Source organism: Lepidochelys kempii, chromosome 4, assembly GCF_965140285.1.
Source record: "Lepidochelys kempii isolate rLepKem1 chromosome 4, rLepKem1.hap1, whole genome shotgun sequence".
Lineage (NCBI taxonomy): Eukaryota > Metazoa > Chordata > Testudines > Cheloniidae > Lepidochelys > Lepidochelys kempii.
Window position 1 is genome coordinate 72,515,444 of NC_136383.1, and position 23,547 is coordinate 72,538,990.

General features: G+C 39.4%; 1 protein-coding gene across 1 annotated transcript in view; it reads right to left on the minus strand.

Annotated features, from left to right (window-relative positions):
• The window catches only part of GLRA3 (glycine receptor alpha 3), a 142,814-nt gene that overhangs the window by 96,738 nt on the left and 22,529 nt on the right, over positions 1-23,547 (minus strand). Inside the window, exons 2-3 of the mRNA XM_073340081.1 lie at positions 22,349-22,476; positions 8,388-8,455 (exon numbers count right to left, since the gene is read on the minus strand). Of these exons, the coding sequence (XP_073196182.1) occupies positions 8,388-8,455; positions 22,349-22,476 (196 nt within the window). The remainder of the gene's footprint in view (positions 1-8,387; positions 8,456-22,348; positions 22,477-23,547) is intronic.

Sequence of the window (23,547 nt, forward strand, 5' to 3'; positions counted from 1 at the left end):
TAAACCCCAGTGTAGAATACAAATACTATATATTAGCTCTCACTGTTGCAACTACTATGGTAGTGAAGGCAAAATTTTGGGGAAAACCCCTAATTACAAATTTTTCCATATTTTTACTAGAAACCTCACAGTTCAACTTTTCTAGATAGAAAGAATGTTTCCCATTTCATCCTTTAAAAAACAACAAATTTAAAAGAGTGCCGTAATCTGACTGCAAATTAGATTAACACCCATTTGTTGTGGCATCTTAATTAATGTGCACATTTTTTGAAATAGAAGATGAGTGCATTTTTAGACACTTTTTCCTTATATATGTGAGGTGTGTGTGATATGTCTTGTATGGAAAAGGAAGATAAAATGAAACTGGCAGATTAGAATGCAGGTTCAGCAAGAGGATTTGCACAGATTAATCTGTTCATGTAACAAACTGAGCAGCTGCTGGCCCAGTAGAATTTGAAAGACCTTTGTCTGCATCTGACTCAGTGACCTAGGCTAAGGACTGCAAAAGCAGGATCATGATACAGAATACGAAAAGATAAATAGCACAAATTTCAAACCTAGTGCAAGATCAAACTGTAGATTGCAGAAGTGATGTTTCTATTTGCCCTTCTAGAAGGGAAAGATTTAATTATCAGAGTGCAGGAAAGGAAGAATTAAAGGCATTTCTATACCATGTTGAATCTGGAAGGTGACCTGTATTTCAGGTTATGGGAATTGTGATCTAAAATGTGCAAACTAGACTATTCTGCATTATTTACTGTAAACACTAACAAATTAAGGGATCTGTTAGGTGTAATGTTGTACATGTTTCCGCCAAAGGAAGACTTATTTCACAGACACTAGTGGTTACCAACTCAACAGATTCTATTGTACCGAAAATCTGGGAAACCTACCACGAGTATCATTACATACATATAAGGGAATATTGCCGTCAAGCATTCTGTTTTAAGACAATCCCATGGCAGAATATGGCAGAAATAGATATGCTCAGCTATAAGAAGGTCAGGCTGATTAAACCAAAGAAGTGGATAACAGATGACGTAATGTTGACTGGTCAAAAAACATGGTACACAATGTTTTTTTAGTGTGGGTGAAAAGCACATCTTGCTTTTGTCTATATAATATGGCCAGGCTTTAACGGAAGGTACTGCTAGCAGTAAAAAAGGCAGCTCACCCAATTCCTACCCATAGTCTGACTGCATTCCTATTTGCAGCCAGACTCAAGAAATACCCATGACCAGTAGTTGGCAGGAATAAGCAAGAGAGAGAGATTCTTTAAGGATAATTAGCTGCCTTGATGGCATTTGCCATTAGACCTCTTTCCAAGAGTCTGAGTCAGTGCACTCTTAGCATATGTATAGTTAGTTCACTTAGAAATATTTTAGCTTATTTCTGTGCTAATATCAATGTGCTCTTCTTGACCTTTAAAATCCTTTAAGAAATTTGGTGAAAACTCTCTTCTTTTTGGTCAATCATATTCTCAAGTGCTAAATGAGATTCATTGATGCTGACTTACTTCTCTTCCCTATAACCAGCTACACCATATTTGCTAGTCTTTGCTTCATCCACTTAGCACATTCCTTCTCTGAAACTCAAAACCAGAAATGTCAATGATGAGGCCACCCTCATTCTTTAAACTGAAACTGAATAATCACTTTTAATTTTTAGCTGGGCACTTCTGATTGCTGTACATTAAATTGTGTTACATCTGTTTAAAAGTATCTTGATATATCTTAGCCTGCATTTACACAGTACCATATCATGCTATCATGAGAAACTTTGTGTACGAACAGGGATAGTATGGACACTCCATTATCTTTTAAGAGTTGTTGCCAACGAGTAAATTAAACTGTACTAAAACTTTTTAGCCTCCCAGCACTCAATCCTGCAAGATTCTGAGCACTCTGGCCCTAAGCCAGCAAACCACTTATGTATGTGTTTTAACGTTAAGCATATGGACAGTCCATTGACGCATCGCATTCGTGAAATTAAACATGTGCTTAAGTGCTTTGTTAGATGAGGGCTACAGTGCTCAAAACCATGCAAGATCAAGCCTTTAAGTCATATTTAAGTCTGAGTTGCACAAATCTATAAAGGCGCAATGGCCAGAACTGCAGAATACCACAGAAGACATGCTACTATTGTGTATTTTAAGAACAAACACCTGCTCTTAATTTAATACATTGAATTAAATCCATTTCATTTTAATTTCCAATCATGAAGTGTTTAGACAATTAGATAAATTAATGGGGTTGAATTATAAAATGCTTATAGTATCTTGTGCTTCTAAATCTAGAAAGAATATTTTTATTTTGAAATATTTTTGCCTATTGCTATCATTGGTTCGCTTTTAAAATTCCTGGATCACACAATAAGGAATACAAATGGTGGGGCCATGTTTGTTTGTTTGTTTTGTTTATTTATTTTTAATCAAACAATGGGCCAAATTTGGAAGTCCTTAATCATTTCTCATTCCCTCCCTGCCCAGGCAAAGCTCTTATTGATGGGAGTCTTGATGAGTAATATATGTCAGGGACTAAATCCTCAGGTGGTATAAGTCAGTATACTTCTATGAGTCTGGTACCAGGACTGGGCCCAATGCACAAACAATACACAAACAAATGGCAATATTTTACCATATTCATATACAAGTCTGAAAAAGTCTGTCTAGAGTGAGTTCCAATTAGACCTTTGTTAAACCAATGTATGTTACACCAACTTAGGCTCCCTTAGACTCAGTTAGACTCATGCCTTCTTACCTACATGTAATGTACACTCCCGCCTTTAAAAATAATCTTTCATTTTGGCTCGCTGAGACTGAAATGACCAGGAATGTGAGTCCACATGACTTCAACTCACATTCTAAGGGAGCAAAAGATATGAGTGTAAAGTCAAAGCAACTAACTGGAGCTGTAACAAGGTAGCCTACTTTAACTCATACCCAGTTCTTTCACTTACACCTTCTGGCTCCTTAGATTCCCTTCCATATCAGTCCAAGGGGATCCACTGGTCTTGCAGAACCTACCTGAGTGTAAAGAAGCCAGATATTCATTTCACACCCGGGTAAATCTGATCATAGAATCATAGAATATCAGGGTTGGAAGGGACCTCAGGAGGTCATCTAGTCCAACCCCTTGCTCAAAGCAGGACCAATCCCCAATTAAATCATCCTAGCCAGGGCTTTGTCAAGCCTGACCTTAAAAACTTCTAAGGAAGGAGATTCTACCACCTCCCTAGGCAACACATTCCAGTGTTTCACCACCCTCCTAGTGAAAAAGTTTTTCCTAATATCCAACCTAAACCTCCCCCACTGCAACTTGAGACCATTACTCCTTGTCCTGTCCCCTTCTACCACTGAGAATAGTCTAGAACCATCCTCTCTGGAACAACCTTTCAGGTAGTTGAAAGCAGCTATCAAATCCCCCCTCATTCTTCTCTTCTGCAGACTAATCAATCCCAGTTCCCTCAGCCTCTCCTCATAAGTCATGTGTTCCAGACCCCTAACCATTTTTGTTGCCCTTCGCTGGACTCTCTCCAATTCATCCACATCCTTGTAGTGTGGGGCCCAAAACTGGACACAGTGCTCCAGATGAGGCCTCACCAATGCCGAATAGAGGGGGATGATCACGTCCCTCGATCTGCTCACTATGCCCCTACTTATACATCCCAAAATGCCATTGGCCTTCTTGGCAACAAGGGCACACTGCTGACTCATTTCCAGCTTCTCATCCACTGTCATCCCTAGGTCCTAGAACTGCTGCCTAGCCATTCAGTCCCTAGTCTGTAGCGGTGCATTGGGTTCTTCCGTCCTAAGTGCAGGACCCTGCACTTATCCTTATTGAACGTCATCAGATTTCTTTTGGCCCAATCCTCCAATTTGTCTAGGTCCCTCTGTATCCTATCCCTGCCCTCCAGCGTATCTACCAATCCTCCTAGTTTAGTATCATCCGCAAATTTGCTGAGAATGCAATCCACACCATCCTCCAGATCATTTATGAAGTTATTGAACAAAACCAGCTCCAGAACCGACCCCTGGGGCACTCCACTTGACACCGGCTACCAACTAGACATGGAGCCATTGATCACTACCCGTTGAGCCCGACAATCTAGCCAACTTTCTACCCACCTTATAGTGCATTCATCCCGCCCGTACTTCTTTAACTTGCTGACAAGAATACTGTGGGAAATGTTTCAAAAGCTTTGCTAATGTCAAGAAACGATACATCCACTGCTTTCCCTTCATCCACAGAACCAGTAATCTCATCATAGAAGGCGATTAGATTAGTCAGGCATGACCTTCCCTTGGTGAATCCATGCTGACTGTTCCTGATCACCTTCCTCTCATGTAAGTGCTTCAGGATTGATTCTTTGAGGACCTGCTCCATGATTTTTCTGGGGACTGAGGTGAGGCTGACTGGCCTGTAGTTCCCAGGATCCTCCTTCTTCCCTTTTTTAAAGATTGGCATTACATTAGCCTTTTTCCAGTCATCTGGGACTTCCCCCGTTCGCCACGAGTTTTCAAAGATAATGGCCAATGGCTCTGAAATCACAGCCGCCAATTCCTTTAGCACTCTCGGATGCAATTTGTCTGGCCCCATGGACTTGTGCACGCCCAGCTTTTCTAAATAGTCCCTAACCACCTCTTTCTCCACAGAGGGCTGGCCATCTACTCCCCATGCTGTGATGCCCAGCTCAGCAGTCTGGGAGTTGACCTTGTTAGTGAAGACAGAGGCAAAAAAAGCATTGAGTACATTAGCATTTTCCACATCCTCTGTCACTAGGTTGCCTCCCTCATTCAGTAAGGGGCCCACACTTTCCTTGGCTTTCTTGTTGCCAACGTACCTGAAGAAACCCTTCTTGTTACTCTTGACATCTCTTGCTAGCTGCAGCTCCGTGCATGATATAACCTCAATGAAATCAATGGAAGTGACAGTGTAAAAATTGATATAAGTAATATGGAAATAGACTTCTGGTTTCTAACACATCACCCCTGAATTAAACCAGTTGTCTCTTGTGTTATACATAGCCACGCCAGCAGAGGGAGCTCAAAGATTTTGATCACCTTAAAAACCATAATACATAGATACAATATAGATTTCCAGTATATTGATACAGTATAGATTACAGGCACATTGCTAAAATAATTCCTGTAAACATAGGCAAATATCTTTAAATAAATCCATTAGATTAATATTTAGAGGTTTAAATTTCCAGAGATGCTTTCAGATATCAATTAATGACTTTCCTAATTTGTATTTAATTTTTCTCTTAAAATTCTTTATGCAAAGATTGGAAAGAAATACTTGAATACAATTTTGGACATTGTGGTTACAGGCCTCTAAATTGTCTGTATACATCATGATTTAAAATAAATACCAAGAAGAAGGTAACTAGTCAGATGTGTTTCACATAACTTGGACAGAACAAACAACAAATACTGTAGTAAAATACTGTAAGATGACTCCTATTCAACACAGTTCCATAAAAAAAATCCAGTTTGTAATAAAATGCCAGATATTATTGTAACGTTAAGATATAAACACTGTCCTAGTTTTCAAGAGCTGTTCGTTATCGCTGTTCGTCATCACAGGTCACAAATAAAGTCATGTGTGAGTGCTCATATTTTAAAATGACTGATTTCATTCCAACAGAGTTTAACAACTACTGACCATAAGTAAAAGTCTTCTCTGAGCAGCATCAGTGCATAAGTTACAAACAAATTACCAGTATTATGTAGTATCACCAGTTTCTGTGTAATCTAGGTTGCAGTTTTTTGTGCAGCCTTAACATGTTTGCAGATGGCATTACTAAAAAAGTTAATAAATACTATACCATGATGCTGACAATGCTTTGGAATTTCCTATATTTATAATGTATGTGACTCTGGTCTATTTATGCCATACCATGATAACTGTGTATTATTTATTGGCACTCATTTTGCCTGGGAACAACGTGTACAGATCACTATTTTCCTATCTAGAAGCTGTCTTTCAAAGATCATTAGAGCTAAGGTTAAATATTATTTGTAGGTTTTAATTATTTTAACTAACCTCTTTCCAAGGTGGTAACAGAGCAAAATGTATCATCATCCTCTTTGGTAGCAGACTATAACCTTTTACAACGCGAAAGTAACTTAATAATGGAGACAAAATGGTTAAAATGGGAATTACGAGTCCAAGGTACGTGAAACAAATCTGACCATGTTTTCATTTAAGATTCAGTTTTGGCTTTCGAGAGCCAGGGAAGCACAATGAGCAGTGAACACTTTCAGAAGCCAAATGCTGAGGAGGAGATCTTATGCCAATAGAAGCCCTAATCCCATTCTTAAAAATAGGCACACACTTATGTATTTTGCTGGATTGGGGCCCTGATGCCTTCTGGGCACAGTGAGGCTTATAGAGGCAGTATCACTTGCTACCTGTAAAGTGGTGTAGCCAGTTCCTCTCCCCACCACCCTGCCAGCACACTATGGGTAGGAGAAGTAATGGTCCTCCTCTTGCCTAAACACACCCTATCCAGGGATTGTGTGCTTTGCGAACACTCTTTCTTAGGGCATAAATCTGGCCCCAAATTTAGTGGTATTTTCTGGATAAAAGTTGGCTTGTCTAAAGTCCACATACTGCACTCAGTCTACTCATAGAATTGCCATAGCTATCAGTGGTGTTTCTGTCCATGGATCAAAAGCAGTATATGTTTGTCATTATATTAGAATGTGTGTAACTGCACTGGAAATTACATAGTGTTCTATCTTTTCAAAAGGGCTTTAAAAACATCAATCGATCTGTACCTCTGCTACATCTGTACCTCATTCTACAAATGTGAAAAGTCAGGCATGGAGAATGAAATAGACTTGGCAAGGCCACATAGCAAATCAGTGACCAAGCTGAGATTAAATGCACATGGTTTTGGCTCCCAGGCCTGCAATCAGTACAGTAGACCATCCTGCTCTCTGAACTGACATTAAATAAAAGCATTTCTGTGTATACGCCAACACAAAAGATGTCAAGTTCATTAACAGGTGTAAATATTCTAGAAATGTTTGGTAGCCTCTAAATGGCTGTCAGTGTTTGTAATATGATACATACATAAATGAAAGAAATGGGAAAGCACTTAGTGTGACTTCCAAAGTTATTTTCATTCTTTTCTCACATTTTTCTTTTAGGTAAAAACCTCTCAGAAGCCAAATTTCACTGAAATTTAAGAGCTAAATTCTCATTTCCTCTGGAAAGTCCAAGCAAACAGCTTCTGAAGAGTGGATTTCCTTCCCACCTCCTAATTCGTGACTACTACTGTATATAGTAGCAGCTGCAGTCTGCTGAACATCTCCTTTTGCAGGGAGGTTAGCCCCAATGAGTTTGTATAGTTTGCTTGCTTACTAGACGTAAGTCTACCTGTCCCATGGCTTCCCCCAAATTCGCCCTCTGAGCTGCTAAAGAGAGATATGCCTGAGTACTTCTCCACAGCAGCTAAAGATTAAATAATCCTGGTGCTTAATTTGTGCCAGGGTTGAGCCCTGACACCTCTAGGTTTGGCAGTTTATAGCTCTGGCATCTCTGGGCTTGCCACATCAGTTATGAAAGTAAAAAAAATTGCTTGAACCCTACCCCCCCCATCTCTTTCATTACAAATTAAGCACTGTATTATCCCCCTGTTCAACCCAAATAAGTCTCTTTGGCTGCTGGCCCTTGAAACCTCTTCAATCTGCATAGGATTCGCATTCATAGAAAGTGCTCCCAATTTCCCATCAGAAGCCACAACATTAAGGTAGCTTTCTACCTGAAAGATCAGTTTACTGTGTCAGCAGCCGCCATAGCCTTCTAAGGCTTTCAGTGTTCAGACAGCTATGAATATTTTTCTGGTGGACTGGAGTCTTAATATTTGATTTTCTTTTGTGTAGTCTATACATTAGTGCTACATTTCATTTATAGTAAATAATACTTTACTGAAAATAAAGACATTCATCATGTAAAATGTATGCCCCCATCTGTTATATAAAATGGAACAATAACATATAACTAACAAAGTTATTAGATCCATAAATTGTGCTATTAGAAAGGTAAAATGCCATAGAAAATAAACTTTTTAATTCAAAAGTTAAAAAAAAATCACATATTATGAAATTTCATTACAACTATCACAGAAGATATGAAAAGCATCTCTGTTGGCCCTCACAAGTGCATTCTTCATCCTGGTAACTGTAAAATGATGGATTTTCTACCAGATAAACCAACTATTAAGTTAAATATTTTATTTATTGATTTTAACCATAACAAAAATGATTTCCTCCTCAGTTTAGTTCCAAACTAAAATAAGACCTAACTTCTTGTTCAGTTCTTTGAGTTACTTTAAGTTGCATTTTAAATGTTTTCTGAGGTAAAGTGCCTTACCATGGTTGTCTCTGCAATGGATCCAAAGCTGTTTATAAATATGTTACATGTGACATTAACTGGAGGGCCTGAAAAAGAAAAAAAATATTGTGTGACAATCAAAATATATTAGCAGACTAAACTATGATAAAAACAAAGACTCAATCACTTGGGAAGAAGTAGACTACATTCAGGACTTTTTAAGTGATGCGGGAGTGTGTGCTGTTATTTTAACGGTGTAATAGATTTTTTCAGTTCATTTTTTTTCAAAGATTCATTAACTGTCCTATAATTTGTAGGAATCCCAATTAGGGCTCAGGAAAGAGAAGGGAGCTCATCAGGTCTTGAGGGAAGATGCCATGCAAAAGTGAATGTGCTTTTTGTAGAATTTGTACTATGTCATCTAAAACAATGTCCGTTTTAGTACAACTGAATATACATCATAGTCCTTCACAACAACCAGGAAAAAAGTAACTCTTTACTTGACAGATCTGCTATATCTGAAACCTGTTTACTGCTTTTAGTGACAAAGGCACATTATTAGAGCTTTTTGCTCCTGTTCGCTGTGTTGGCTATTCAGTGTTAAGAAAAAAATAAGCTAGATTCTATTCTGCGACAGCCACAGAAATGGCACTCACCTGCCTCCACGGGTGAGGAAACTTGATAGGGCTGGCAGTGAAAGAGGACAGTCCCAGCAGTGAGCATCTGGTACAACTGGCTTGAATTTTTCAGAGATGATGTCCGATACAGGCACGAACATATAGCTACAGAATGTGAGGGAATGGTCTGAGCAGGAGTTGTGATACCAGACATAGTGGCTGAGTGGGGTGTGACCAAACTAGTTGCTGGCACCCCTTGTGGCCAGTTTCCAGTGTGGATAAAATAAAATGATTCAGAAAAGGTGGGGGAGTAGCACTGTATGTAAGGGAGCAGTATGACTGCTCAGAGCTCCGGTACGAAACTGCAGAAAAACCTGAGTGTCTCTGGATTAAGTTTAGAGGTGTGAGCAACAGGAGTGATGTAGTGGTGGGAGTCTGCTATAGATCGCCGGACCAGGGGGATGAGGTGGATGAGGCTTTCTTCCAGCAGCTCGCGGAAGCTACTAGATCGCATGCCCTGGTTCTCATGGGTGACTTTAAATTTTCCTGATATCTGCTGGGAGAGCAATACAGCGGTGCATAGACAATCCAGGAAGTTTTTGGAAAGCATAGGGGACAATTTCCTGGTGCAAGTGCTAGAGGAGCCAACTATGGGGGGAGCTTTTCTTGACCTGCTGCTCACAAACCAGGAAGAATTAGTAGGGGAAGCAAAAGTGGATGGGAATCTGGGAGGCAGTGACCATGAGTTGGTTGAGTTCAGGATCCTGACACAGGGAAGAAAGGTAAGCAGCAGGATACGGACCCTGGACTTCAGGAAAGCAGACTTCGACTCCCTCAGGGAACGGATGGGTAGGATCCCCTGGGGGACTAACATGAAGGGGAAAGGAGTCCAGGAGAGCTGGCTGTATTTCAAGGAATCCCTGTTGAGGTTACAGGGACAAACCATCCCGATGTGTCGAAAGAATAGTAAATATGGAAGGCGACCAGCTTGGCTTAACGGTGAAATCCTAGCGGATCTTAAGCATAAAAAAGAAGCTTACAAGAAGTGGAAGGTTGGACATATGACCAGGAAGGAGTATAAAAATATTGCTCGGGCATGTAGGAATGAAATTAGAAGGGCCAAATCACACCTGCAGCTGCAGCTAGCGAGAGATGTTAAGAGTAACAAGAAGGGTTTCTTCAGGTATGTTGGCAACAAGAAGAAAGCCAAGGAAAGCGTGGGCCCCTTACTGAATGAGGGAGACAACCTAGTGACAGAGGATGTGGAAAAAGCTAATGTACTCAATGCTTTTTTTGCCTCTGTCTTCACTAACAAGGTCAACTCCCAGACTGCTGAGCTGGGCATCACAGCATGGGGAGTAGATGGCCAGCCCTCTGTGGAGAAAGAGGTGGTTAGGGACTATTTAGAAAAGCTGGGCGTGCACAAGTCCATGGGGCCGGACGAGTTGCATCCGAGAGTGCTAAAGAAACTGGTGGCTGTGATTGCAGAGCCATTGGCCATTATCTTTGAAAACTCGTGGCGAACGGATGACTGGAAAAAGGCTAATGTAGTGCCAATCTTTAAAAAAAGGGAAGAAGGAGGATCCTGGGAACTACAGGCCAGTCAGCCTCACCTCAGTCCCCAGAAAAATCATGGAGCAGGTCCTCAAAGAATCAATCCTGAAGCACTTACATGAGAGGAAAGTGATCAGGAACAGTCAGCATGGATTCACCAAGGGAAGGTCATGCCTGACTAATCTAATCACCTTCTATGATGAGATTACTGGTTCTGTGGATGAAGGGAAAGCAGTGGATGTACTGTATCTTCACTTTAGCAAAGCTTTTGACACGGTCTCCCACAGTATCTTGTCAGCAAGTTAAAGAAGTACGGGCTGGATGAATGCACTATAAGGTGGGTAGAAAGTTGGCTAGATTGTCGGGCTCAACGGGTAGTGATCAATGGCTCCATGTCTAGTTGGCAGCTGGTGTCAAGTGGAGTGCCCCAGGGGTCGGTCCTGGGGCCGGTTTTGTTCAATATCTTCAAAAATGATCTGGAGGATGGTGTGGATTGCACTCTCAGCAAATTTGCGGATGATACTAAACTGGGAGGAGTGGTAGATACGCTGGAGGGCAGGGATAGGATACAGAGGGACCTAGACAAATTGGAGGATTGGGCCAAAAGAAATCTGATGACGTTCAATAAGGATAAGTGCAGGGTCCTGCACTTAGGACGGAAGAACCCAATGCAGAGCTACAGACTAGGGACTGAATGGCTAGGCAGCAATTCTGCGGAAAAGGACCTAGGGGTGACAGTGGATGAGAAGCTGGATATGAGTCAGCAGTGTGCCCTTGTTGCCAAGAAGGCCAATGGCATTTTGGGATGTATAAGTAGGGGCATAGCGAGCAGATCGAGGGACGTGATCGTCCCCCTCTATTCGACATTGGTGAGGCCTCATCTGGAGTACTGTGTCCAGTTTTGGGCCCCACACTACAAGAAGGATGTGGATAAATTGGAAAGAGTCCAGCGAAGGGCAACAAAAATGGTTAGGGGTCTGGAACCCATGACTTATGAGGAGAGGCTGAGGGAACTGGGATTGTTTAGTCTGCGGAAGAGAAGAATGAGGGGGGATTTGATAGCTGCTTTCAACTACCTGAGAGGTGGTTCCAGAGAGGATGGTTCTAGACTATTCTCAGTGGTGGAAGAGGACAGGACAAGGAGTAATGGTCTCAAGTTGCAGTGGGGGAGGTTTAGGTTGGATATTAGGAAAAACTTTTTCACTAGGAGGGTGGTGAAATACTGGAATGCGTTGCCTAGGGAGGTGGTGGAATCTCCTTCCTTAGAAGTTTTTAAGGTCAGGCTTGACAAAGCCCTGGCTGGGATGATTTAATTGGGGATGGGTCCTGCTTTTGAGCAGGGGGTTGGACTAGATGACCTCCTGAGGTCCCTTCCAACCCTGATATTCTATGATTCTATGATTCTCAGAGGTAAAACACCTTGGATTTTAGTGATGGCCTTGGGCTCATGGAATAGAGTGGCATTTGGCCTTCACAGACTGAGGTTATACCTTGTTGCCTTCATAGGCAAGGTCCCCACCCTTCTGCACTCTGTCCCCCTTGCAGAGGGGAAAGGAGTATGCTAGGACTCAAAGCAAGCTGAGACCTTCGGGCTAGGCTGAGGAAAGCCTACCCTCAGTTACGTATAATATGGGTCATGGGTAGCACTCCTCCCCGTGTTAAAGTTTAACAGAAGTTGTGGCATGCCACTTAAATCCATCCATGTGTAAATCCTCATTTCACTGCTGTGTCCCTATTAGTTGTTCAGGATCCATTCCTGAAAACATTTACTACCAGGCATAGTCCTTCTACTATGAGTAGCTCCATTGAATACAATCAACAATTATTATCTTGCCCTGAATTTGCAAAGGATCAGTAATGGCAGAGCAATGCTTGTGAGTCTGATATCTGACTTAAGAGCTGAATCATCTTCCCATGCAAAAAAGGTTTTAAAATAATTTAAACAGGGCATTATGGGGTTTAATATTACAGTTTCTCAATTATTTCCATATCATAATTACTCTGTTAATTAGTGAAATTTTTTCTTCTAACTGGCAGCCCAATCATCAATATTATTATTTAACTCTGTTTGGAATTTGAAAACCTAGCTGGCTTCTTTTCTTGTTTCATATGATTACCAGTAATAAGGATCCCAGATTTGGAATATAAGAACCAATCCTGCAAATTTACTAACAAGAGTAGTGTTGAACTATCCAGAGTAATCCCACTGAAGTCATAAGCAGCTCTGTCATTGCTGATGCTTCACTGCTCACTGACATCAATGGGACTACTGCAGTAATAAATGTTTGAAGGATCAGCACCTTCGTTAACAAAAAATTCTGCTCATGGTGCATGAACCAGAATAGAATCCGGCTCTCCTTTTTCTCAGCTGTATTGGCTCTACAGTGAAGTACAGAAGCAAAAAAGCACTAAAATCTCTCTCTCTGTTTACTTCACTGAGATGAGTACATACAGGAAGCAGATCTGTTGGGTAAGAAGATAGCAATTTTTCAGTCAGTCACTTTGCATATGATGGCATTTAATTTACTAATTTAAAAATTTAAAGCTGCCTTATCTGATGTTTCAATGTAAGATATGACTGGGGCCAAGGAAGGGTGCAAGTAGTGGGAAGGTGATTTCACGGGATCATACTTAATGGCTGCCACTGGGTAGTGAAGTTATCCAATGTGTGTGCGCAAGTAAATTCCAGTTCAGAGGTACATCACATTTTTTATATACCTGTGCATTCTATCATTTCCAATTCAATACGCTCCTGTCTACTTCAAAAGATAACCCTATGGAATTTTATAGTGTACCCAATGGCATATCAGTTATTGAAGAAAAAGAACAAAATAATGCACAATTCCATCCTAGTAAATTGAACTAAACAATCTAGCATCACTTAGGAAAGTGATACATAGACTCATAGATATTCAGGTCAGAAGGGACCATTATGATCATCTAGTCTGACCTCCTGCACAATGCAGGCCACAGAATCTCACCCACCCACTCCTTCAATAAACCTCTCATCTATGTCTGAGCTATTGAAGTCCTCAAATCATGGTTTAAAGACTTCAAGGTGCAGAGAATCCTCCAGCAAGTGACCCGTGCCCCATGCTACAGAGGAAGGCGAAAACCCCCTAGGGCCTCTTCCTATCTGCCTTAGAGGAAAATTCCTTCCCGACCCCAAATATGGCGATCAGCTGAACCCTGAGCATGTGGGCAAGATTCACCAGCCAGATACCCAGGAAAGAATTCTCTGTAGTAACTCAGATCCCACCCCATCTAACATCCCATCACAGACCATTGGGCCTATTTACCATGAATAGTTAAAGATCAATTAATTGCCAAAACGTGTTATCCCATCATACCATCTACTCCATAAACTTATTGAGTTTAATCTTGAAGCCAGATAGGTCTTTTGTCCCCTCTGCTTCCCTTAGAAGGCTTCACTCCTCTGATGGTTAGAAACCTTCATCTAATTTCAAGTCTAAACTTCCCAATGACCAGTTTATATCCATCTGTTCTTGTGTCCACATTGGTACTGAGCTTAAATAATTCCTCACCCTCTCCGGTATTTATCCCTCTGATATATTTAGAGAGAGCAATCTTATCTCCCCTCAGCCTTCTTTTGGTTAGGCTAAACAAGCCAAGCTCCTTGAGTCTCCTTTCATAAGACAGGTTTTCCATTCCTCGGATCATTCTAGTAGCCCTTCTCTGTACCTGTTCCAGTTTGAATTCATCCTCCTTAAACATGGGAGACCAGAACTGCACACAGTATTCCAGATGAGGTCTCACCAGTGCCTTGTATAACTCTACTAACTCCTCCTTATCTCTACTGGAAATACCTCACCTGATGCATCCCAAGACCGCATTAGCTTTTTTCACGGCCATATCACATTGGCAGCTCATAGTCATCCTATGGTCAACCAATACTCCAAGGTCCTTCTCCTCCTCCATTACTTCTAATTGATGCATCCCCACTTTATAACTAAAATTCTTGTTATTAATCCCTAAATGCATGATCTTACACTTCTGACTATTAAATTTCATCCTATTACTATTACTCACTCCAGTTTACAAGGTCATCCAGATCCTCCTGTATGATATCCCAGTCCTTCTCTAAATTGGCAATACCTCCCAGCTTTGTATCATCTGCAAACTTTATTAGCACACTTCCACTTCTTGTGCCGAGATCAGTAATAAAAAAGATTAAATAAGATTGGTCCCAAAACCAATCCCTGAGGAACTCCACTGGTAACCTCCCTCCAGCCTGACAGTTCACCTTTCAGTATGACCCGCCTGTAGTCTCCCTTTTAACCAATTACTTATCCACCTTTCAATTTTCATATTGATCCCCATGTTTTCCAATTTAACTAATAATTCCCCAAAATGCCTTACTGAAATCTAGGTAAATTAGATCCACTGTGTTTCCTTTATCTAAAAAATCTGTTATTTTCTCAAAGAAGGAGATCAGGTTGGTTTGGCACCATCTACCTTTTGTAAAACCATGTTGTATTTTGTTCCATTTACCATTGACCTCAATGTCCTTAACTACTTTCTCCTTCAAATTTTTTTCCAAGACCTTGAATACTCCAGATGTCAAACTAACTGGCCTGTAGTTACCCGGATCTCTTCCCCGCCCCCCTTTCTTAAAAATAGGAACTCTCCAATCATACGGTACAACCTCTGAGTTTACAGATTCATTAAAAATTCTTGCTAATGGGCTTGCAATTTCATGTGCCAACTCCTTTAATATTCTTGGATGAAGATTATCTGGGCCCCCTGATTTAGCTCCATTAAGCTGTTTGAGTTTCGCTTCTATCTCAGATAAGGTTATATCTACCTCTGTATCCTCATTCCCATTTCTCATGCTACCATTATCCCTAAGATCCCCATTAGCCTCATTAAAGACTGAGGCAAAGTGTTTGTTTAGATATTGGGCCATGCCTAGATTATCCTTAACCTCCACTCCATCTCCAGTGTTTAGCAGTCCCACTTCTTCTTTTTTTGTTTTCTTCTTATTTATATGGCTATAGAATCTTTTACGATTGGTTTTAATTCCCTTTGCAAGGTCCAACTCTACTTGACTTTTAGCCTGTCTCACTTTATCCCTACATGTTCTGACCTCAATAAGGTAGCTTTCCTTGCTGATCCCTCCCATCTTCCACTCCCTGTATGCATTCTGCTTTTTCTTAATCACCTCTCTGAGATGCTTGCTCATCCAGCTTGGGCTACAACTCCTCCCTATGAATTTTTTCCCCTTTCTTGGGATGCAGGTTTCTGACAGCTTCTGCAGCTTTGACTTGAAGTAATCCCAGGCCTCCTCTGCCTTTAGATCCATAAGTTCTTCAGTCCAATCCACTTCCCTAACTAATTTCCTTAATTTTTGAAAGTCAGCCCTTTTGAAATCAAAAACCCTAGTTGTAGATTTATTTTTGTTAATCCTTCCATTCAGTTTGAACTGAATTAGCTCATGATCACTTGAGCCAAGACTATCCCCTACAACCATTTCTTCTATGAGGTCCTCACTACTTACCAAAACCAAATCTAAAATGGCATCCCCTCTAGTCGGTTCAGCAACTACTTGATGAAGGAATCCATCAGCTATCACATCTAGGAAAATCTGAGCCCTGTTATTATTATTATTAGCACTTGTCCTCCAGGTCTATATCTGGGAAGTTAAAGTCTCCCATGATCATGCAGTTTCCATTAATATTTACTTCATTAAAAACATTAAAGAGGGCTCTATCCATATCCGTATTAGATCCTGGCGGTCTATAGCACACCCCAAGCACTATTACAGGGGACTTTTCTTCCCCAATGTGATTTTTGCCCAGACGGACTCTGTCTCATCCATTCCATCACTTCTTATTGCTTTACATTCTACCTCATCATTGATATACAATGCTACTCCACCACCTTTACCTTTATTTCCATCTTTCCTAAACAGCACATACCCTTCAATACCTGTAGTCCAGTCATGACTACTATTCCACCATATTTCTGTTATCCCTATAATATCTGATTTCACTTCCTGCACCAGTAGCTCTAGTTCCTCCATTTTGTTACCTAGGCTCTTTGCATTGGTGTACAAACATCTTAATTTTTGCTGTTTGGCCTCGCTCACATTCTTTACCCAATTAGGCATGGACATTCTACAGCCAGGGAATGTCCTTTATTATCATAGGTTAACAAATGTTCCTGCTTTCCTAAGTGATCCTAGATTGTTTAGTTCTATTTACTAGGATCTGAATCTAAATTTCTTAATATGATAAGTTAATGATACAGGTGGGAAATAAGAGGTGAGAGAAAAACAACAACGTTTTAACTAAGTTGGGGTTGATAGCATGTGGAGTGTATTCCTATATTTTGTCAATGCACAAAGGAGAAATGGGAAGTAGGGACGCTTCTGTGATTCAAAACAAGCAGATTATTATTAGATGGAAGAAACCAAATGGATTTTTAAAAATTTAAATTAAGTAAAGCAAATTCCAAAGTGGTGTCACTTGCCATATAAGAAATGACTAGGCCAGGTGGGTTAGAATATGCACCCAGTATGGATCTTACTAGATGGTACATGAAATTCTTTTAAAAAGAGAAAAGTATGTCAATTTGTATCTAATGAAAATTAGAATTGTTGCCTATATTCTACATCAATATGAGAAGTCCCTCTGTGGTAACTGCTAAACTGTTAGGCTTTATTCTGTCTAGATAGTGCAAGTCTAATCCTCTCACAGAATGTTAAGAATGGAAGGATTCTCACTTGACACTTCCACATTCAGATTGTTGACTGAGTCACTGTTACTCTGATAGACAGGAAGAGAGCACTCTATTCCCAGAGATTATCAGTATCAGAGTCTCCCTGGGTTGATTTAAAGAGTGAGGGAAAAATTGCTGCATTCTAAGAAGTGATAGCAGGCTTAAGTATGTAGAAGATGGAGGCTACTTGAGGGGGAGGCAAGCTTGTTCCTACAAAGCTCTACATACAAGAGAAGCAACATATGACAAGAAAGATGGAAATAGTCAGATTGAACAAGGCTCTTCTATCTCTTCCCAAGCTCCTGCACAAATTTGTTTTCTATATTCTCCAAGATACCAGGATGAGTCAGTTTTATCTTGTTTAACCTTGAAGAAGAAGTGCTTGCTTCTGTGACTAACTCAGAGTGAGGTGCAGGGAGAACAGGAGAATTCAGGAATGACAAAATGGGGCCAAGTGTTCTTTATGTCAAAACTTTATGTTCTTTTTGTGTAGTGTTCCCACTTGACCACCAAGTGATAAGAACAACTAACCCAAGTATTCCAGAACAGTATATCAGCTTTGAGAAACAGGGAAACACTGATTTTAATATTGTAAGTCAGAGTTACATTTAATACTTAAACATGTGCTGTGTTTCCAAAGTTTAATATTGTTGCCCTCTATTGCACTTCAGTGGCTATCTTAGCAATACTTTCTCAATGTTATGATGAAATACCTAATAAATAACTTTTGACTGATGTTTTTAAAAATAGTTATCGTTTAAAAGTAAACCATTCAATATTAAATTTTATATTAAGTAAGGCATCATGCTACTGTAAGTTTTCCTCAATCAGCAGAGATGTTGGAAATTATAAATCAAGTAATGACTGTAACGTTATCTGATTAAAATATAACTACGTAGAGAATTGTTGCTACCACTGTTATATAATTGCAACAAATCTTATGCAAAGTGTGTCAAGTAAGGTGTCACTAGAAAAGTTATGATTTGCTAAGCATGATTATGCTATTTCTATGTGTGTATCATTTTTATATTTGAATTAATGAGGATTGGCTCTATACCTGTATTTTAAATATGTTTGCTCCTGTGGAAACTCCCACAAGGTATTTAGCCTGCACACCTTGAAGGGACTATTCAAGTTAAGTGGCCCATCAAGGGACTCACAATGGACCATGAAAGACTCCCATCCAAGCCTGATGGACCTTCATGTGAACAACTAGAGAATAGGCAATGGCCTTTGCTGTGACTAAGCGAAATCATGCATGGACATGTAACTTGCCCATGTGACTCCAAACACCATTTTTCTACCTGTATTTTTCCACTAGCTTTGTTGAGCACTTTGTTTAAAACAACGGATTTTCCTCCACATGGCAGAAGCTATAAAAGGCCTTGGAAACATCTCCATTTTGCCTCTTTCCTGCTTAAACCTCTGGACTATGATGAACTTGTACTAATGGGAGAATTCTAACCAAGGGACTGAGGACCTTCCAGTGATTTGGAAGCAATCAGAGACTTAACAAGCCATCGGTTTATTCCATCACTGCTACAAGCCTGATCCAAGAACTTTGCATTTATTGTATGTACTTGATTCCTTTAACCAATTTTAACTACTCTGAAACTTTTCTTTCTATTTTCCATATATAAATGTTTAGATTTAGATACTAAAAGACTGGCAACAGCACCATTATTAGGTAAGATCTGAGTTGTATATTGACCCGGGTGTGTGGCTTGTCCTTTGGGATCAGAAGAATCTTTTATTTGATGAAATTGGTTTTAAAAGATCCACTCATCTTTAAGTCTAGTATTTTTTGTGGAGATACAAGAACAGGAATGCCAGGGGAAACTGCTTTTCTGAATGCTAGTTTGCCAGTGTGGTGAAAAAATTTACTTTTGTTGCTGGTTTGGTATATCTTATGGGAGAATAACCACCAGTTTTGGGGTGTGTCTGCCCTATTTCTCAGCAGTTTGTCCTGAATTTGGTATTCTCAGTTGTGACCCCTGGAGGCACGGTTACAATGATCCATTGCATTATTCCTGAAATAGTAATGTGAAGGGATGAGCTGTAGCTATGTACAAAAGGCATGTTCATGACAAAAGAGCCTGATCCTGAACTCCTAACTTGTTGAAAACTCTGTATTCAGACATTGACAGTTTTGAATAGATAAGGACTTCAGGATTAGACCCAGATTTGGAAGACAGTGATGCATTCATACCTAGAGCTTTTCATCACAACTGTAGGAGTGGAAAAAACATAATGGACTCCAAAGGCAAGAGTTCCTCTCCTCCTTTCATTGAGCGAGGCACTTCCTATGGTCAATTTTGGCATAGTCTTAAATATTCTATAACTAGAACAAACTTTTACCACGGATTCTTCTCTTGTATTTTCATCCATACCCAAAGATGTTTCAGAATTTCCATATTTTAGAGTTAGAACTAATATTGGACCTCTTTGAAAATACTGCTTAATCCCTCTCTTCTATTGAACAAAAACATGATTATGTTCTCATGATTATGTATTACTTCACAAACACAAAGCAGTCAGAAACAAAGTGTAATTATGAAGACTAAGTATGACATGCAGTTGGTAGTCAAATAATATATTATCTGCAGTGTCTAGGAATTTTAATGAAAAAAGATTCAATTTCTTAATTATACCAGGGTTGATAGTCTGGGATTTCATACTAGTACTTGTTTCATATTTTAATTGTTGATAAATTACAAAGTCCAAATGGCAGGAAGTTCCACTTGTTCTTAGAGTAATAATAGCAAGAAAGTGGCAAAGTAGTTTAAGGAGATATTTATTCTTAGCGAACAATCTGAATCTTTCTTGGCAAATTTATTCAAATTGCTTAGCTGTTTAGAAAATTTACAAAGTACACTTTTAAGAAACAGCAAACCAATGTTGAATTAGGTTTTTGTCTCTTTACCAAAAAACTCTCCCAGTCCTTTGAATTATATATTCAAGAAGCACAATACTGAATCCACTATTTTCTAAACATCTGCCCCTTCTGCAAAATAGCCTCCTCAGAAGATTGTGATTGCATAGTGCCCATGACAAATTCCAAAATCCAATCCCCAAAGGAATTGCTAAGCTATAAGATCTTTGCTTTTATATACTCACCCATGGAGCTTTAGAAGATTCAAAGAAAAAGAAGAAAGAGATTGCATTGCTTGGTCTTATTTGCCTGAGATCCTCTTTTGTGCAGCACCTTAGATTTAAAGTAAAGCTGTGCAGCACAAAAGAGGACCCTGGGCAAAAAAGACCAGGCAATGCAATCTAAAACTTGAAATTTACATGCTAAAGGGAATAGCTATGGTATATAGTTGAGAACACCTTTAATAAGGAGAAAAATAAATAGAAAGATTCCACACACACACAGGGAAGTAATTTTTTAAGTGGAACTTATCTGTTGTTATTGTGCAAGTTCTGTTTTACACCCAGGGTTTTTTTCCTCCTAAGCAAGAAGCGAATAGTGTCTATTCTCTGAGGGATGCAACTGGCAAGCAAGCAAGCAAACAATCTCTAAGGAAATTGTTTCATAGCCATAGCAAACGTATATTGATAAAAATAATACATATCTTTCTGGGTGGTTTGTTTGATGAATATTTTCTATACACATTTGTTGTTTAAACTAAGGTGTCAGGAATGTATTCTGAGAAATGTCACCTCTACTCACCTATTGCAAGATCCACGTTTCCAGATAGAAGTAAATCATTTGAGATTAGCTTTATTTACTGTTCTATTTTTTTAAGATTGGTTGACTGGGAAGCAGTTTGACAGACAACTCATTCTTCTCTTGCCAACCAGATTCACTGGACAAATCATGGCAAAGGAAAGTAAATAAATAGCATCCAGTACCAATAACTTCAGGGATTTAGCTAGTCAAGTTTCTGAGCACTGGTGAAATTAAAAACATTTTAAAATGCAATGATGAACAAGAGGTGAGACTGAAATGGGTGGTGAGATAGATGACCTAAGAAGGTAAACATGGAGGGAGTCCTGGCTGCTGATTGGAAACAGCCTCTGGCAGAAATGGAGATATTTTCTGTAAATCAGGTTATCTTGAAAAGAGAGGACAGAACACCTCCTGAAAACAGGAAAAAGGGCACTAATGAGGAAAAATTAATGCTAAGGAACACTAGTATGGGGCTTTATTTGCAGGAGATTTTTCCCTCCACACACAATCTGCATTTGAAAAGTATTATTTTATTTTATTGAAGGTACAAATGGTTAACTTGATTAGAAATATTTTTAAATTGTTCATAAATTTATCTAGAATTCTTAAATTCTGAAAGGTTAAGAACCCCCCCCCCCCAAGTTTCAACATTCTACCTAAGCAATAGAGGGTCACAGAGCTTGTTGGAAGCCTATTAAAAGGGTGACAGAAGACTACTGGTGACTTTGGATAAGCTATTACCAGCAGGACAGTGAGTTTGTGTGTGTGGTTTTTGGAAAAGGGGGGGGTGAGAAAACCTGGATTTGTGCTGGAAATGGCCCACCTTGATTATCATACACATTGTAAAGAGAGTGGTCACTTTGGATGGGCTATTACCAGCAGGAGAGTGAGTTTGTGGGGGGGGGGGGGCGTGGGGGGGCGGAGGGTGAGAAAACCTGGATTTGTGCTGGAAATGGCCCAACTTGATTATCATACACATTGTAAGGAGAGTGATCACTTTAGATAAGCTATTACCAGCTGGAGAGTGGGGTGGGAGGAGGTATTGTTTCTTGGTCTCTGTGTATATAATGTCTTCTGCAGTTTCCACAGTATGCATCCGATGAAGTGAGCTGTAGCTCACGAAAGCTTATGCTCAAATAAATTGGTTAGTCTCTAAGGTGCCACAAGTACTCCTTTTCTTTTTACTATATACATAACACACTAAAATATTAAAAAGAATACTCAACTTCAGTAGCATTTTGGCACCTACCCAAACTTCAAAACAATAGACCATGTTTTTGCTGAAATTTGAATGATCAAAGTCAAGGTTAGCTGAGCATGGCTGAGTACATTTGTTTTGCTTTTAATTTTTCTCCAAAACACACTTTTACACCAAAGACAATGTTAGATTAAAGTAAATTAGTTTTCAAAATTACCTTTGAAATTTGGTCTGATTCTTGCATCATAGCCTGACATCCTACCCATTAATTTATCCAGGAAATCAGATGGTGACATTGGCATGCTACGAGATCTTGCACTGTCTGTTTCCTTTGTGGCTACCAAACTAAAAACAAAAACAAAACTTTATTAGTCATAATTTCTAGTAATAATTAAGTACCTAACAACATAGTCATTTTGTTCATCAGTATTAAAGCAGATCAATTCAAAGGTAAAATTGTATTTTTAATTTAAACATTAACAATAACAGAATTATTTTAATTTGGATGTGGGAAAACAGTATGCTCTTATTATATCCATTGTTAGATATCTATTTTTTTCTAAATGTCTGCCAAACTGCATTGTGATCACATTTTTTGTGTGTTGAGGCTTCTCAAAATTAACCATATTTCTAATCAACCCTCATTGATTTGTTCCACAAAATTGCAATAGTAAATAATGTCAACTACACAAATATCTATAAACCTGGAATGCCATGATTTGGAAAGTGCTCTGTGATTAATCTTTTTAACTGGGTTCTTTATAATGGAAACTTGCATTAGAGAAACTTAGATTGGGATCTTTCATGTTACTTTGAACAGACACACTCCTTTTTTGTACTATTGATTGAATGTTTGATGGTGATATCTATGCAGATGAAACCAGGTAATTCACTGGCAAATTTTATTCCATAATATTATCAATGGAGGTTCATTTTTCTTTAAAAAGAGAGAAGGTCCCTCAAGTAGCCAGGACCCAGACTCTTTAGAACCTTTCAAGGTCAACATCAGCATCCTAATCACCACCTAGAAATTGAGAATTGACTTACTAATGATCTATAAGTACCAACCTAGAAAGACCATTTATGATTAAAAAGATAAAAGGCACAACAAGATCCAGTGACTGGATGCTGAAATTAGACAAGTTCGGGTTAGACATAAGGGGCATGTTTTTAAACAGTGAGATAATTAATCATTGTAACAATTTGCCAATGGATGTAGTAGATTCTCCATCACTTGATGTTTGTAAATTGGGAGTTGAATGCCTTTATAAAAAAAAAAAAGCTCTAGCTCAACTATAAGATGTGGGAATGATGCAGGAATTACCGGGTGAAAATCTTTGGCCCATGCTGTACATGAGCTCAGACCTCATTATCGTAATAGAGCCTGATGGCCTTAAAATCTAAGGCTCTATAATT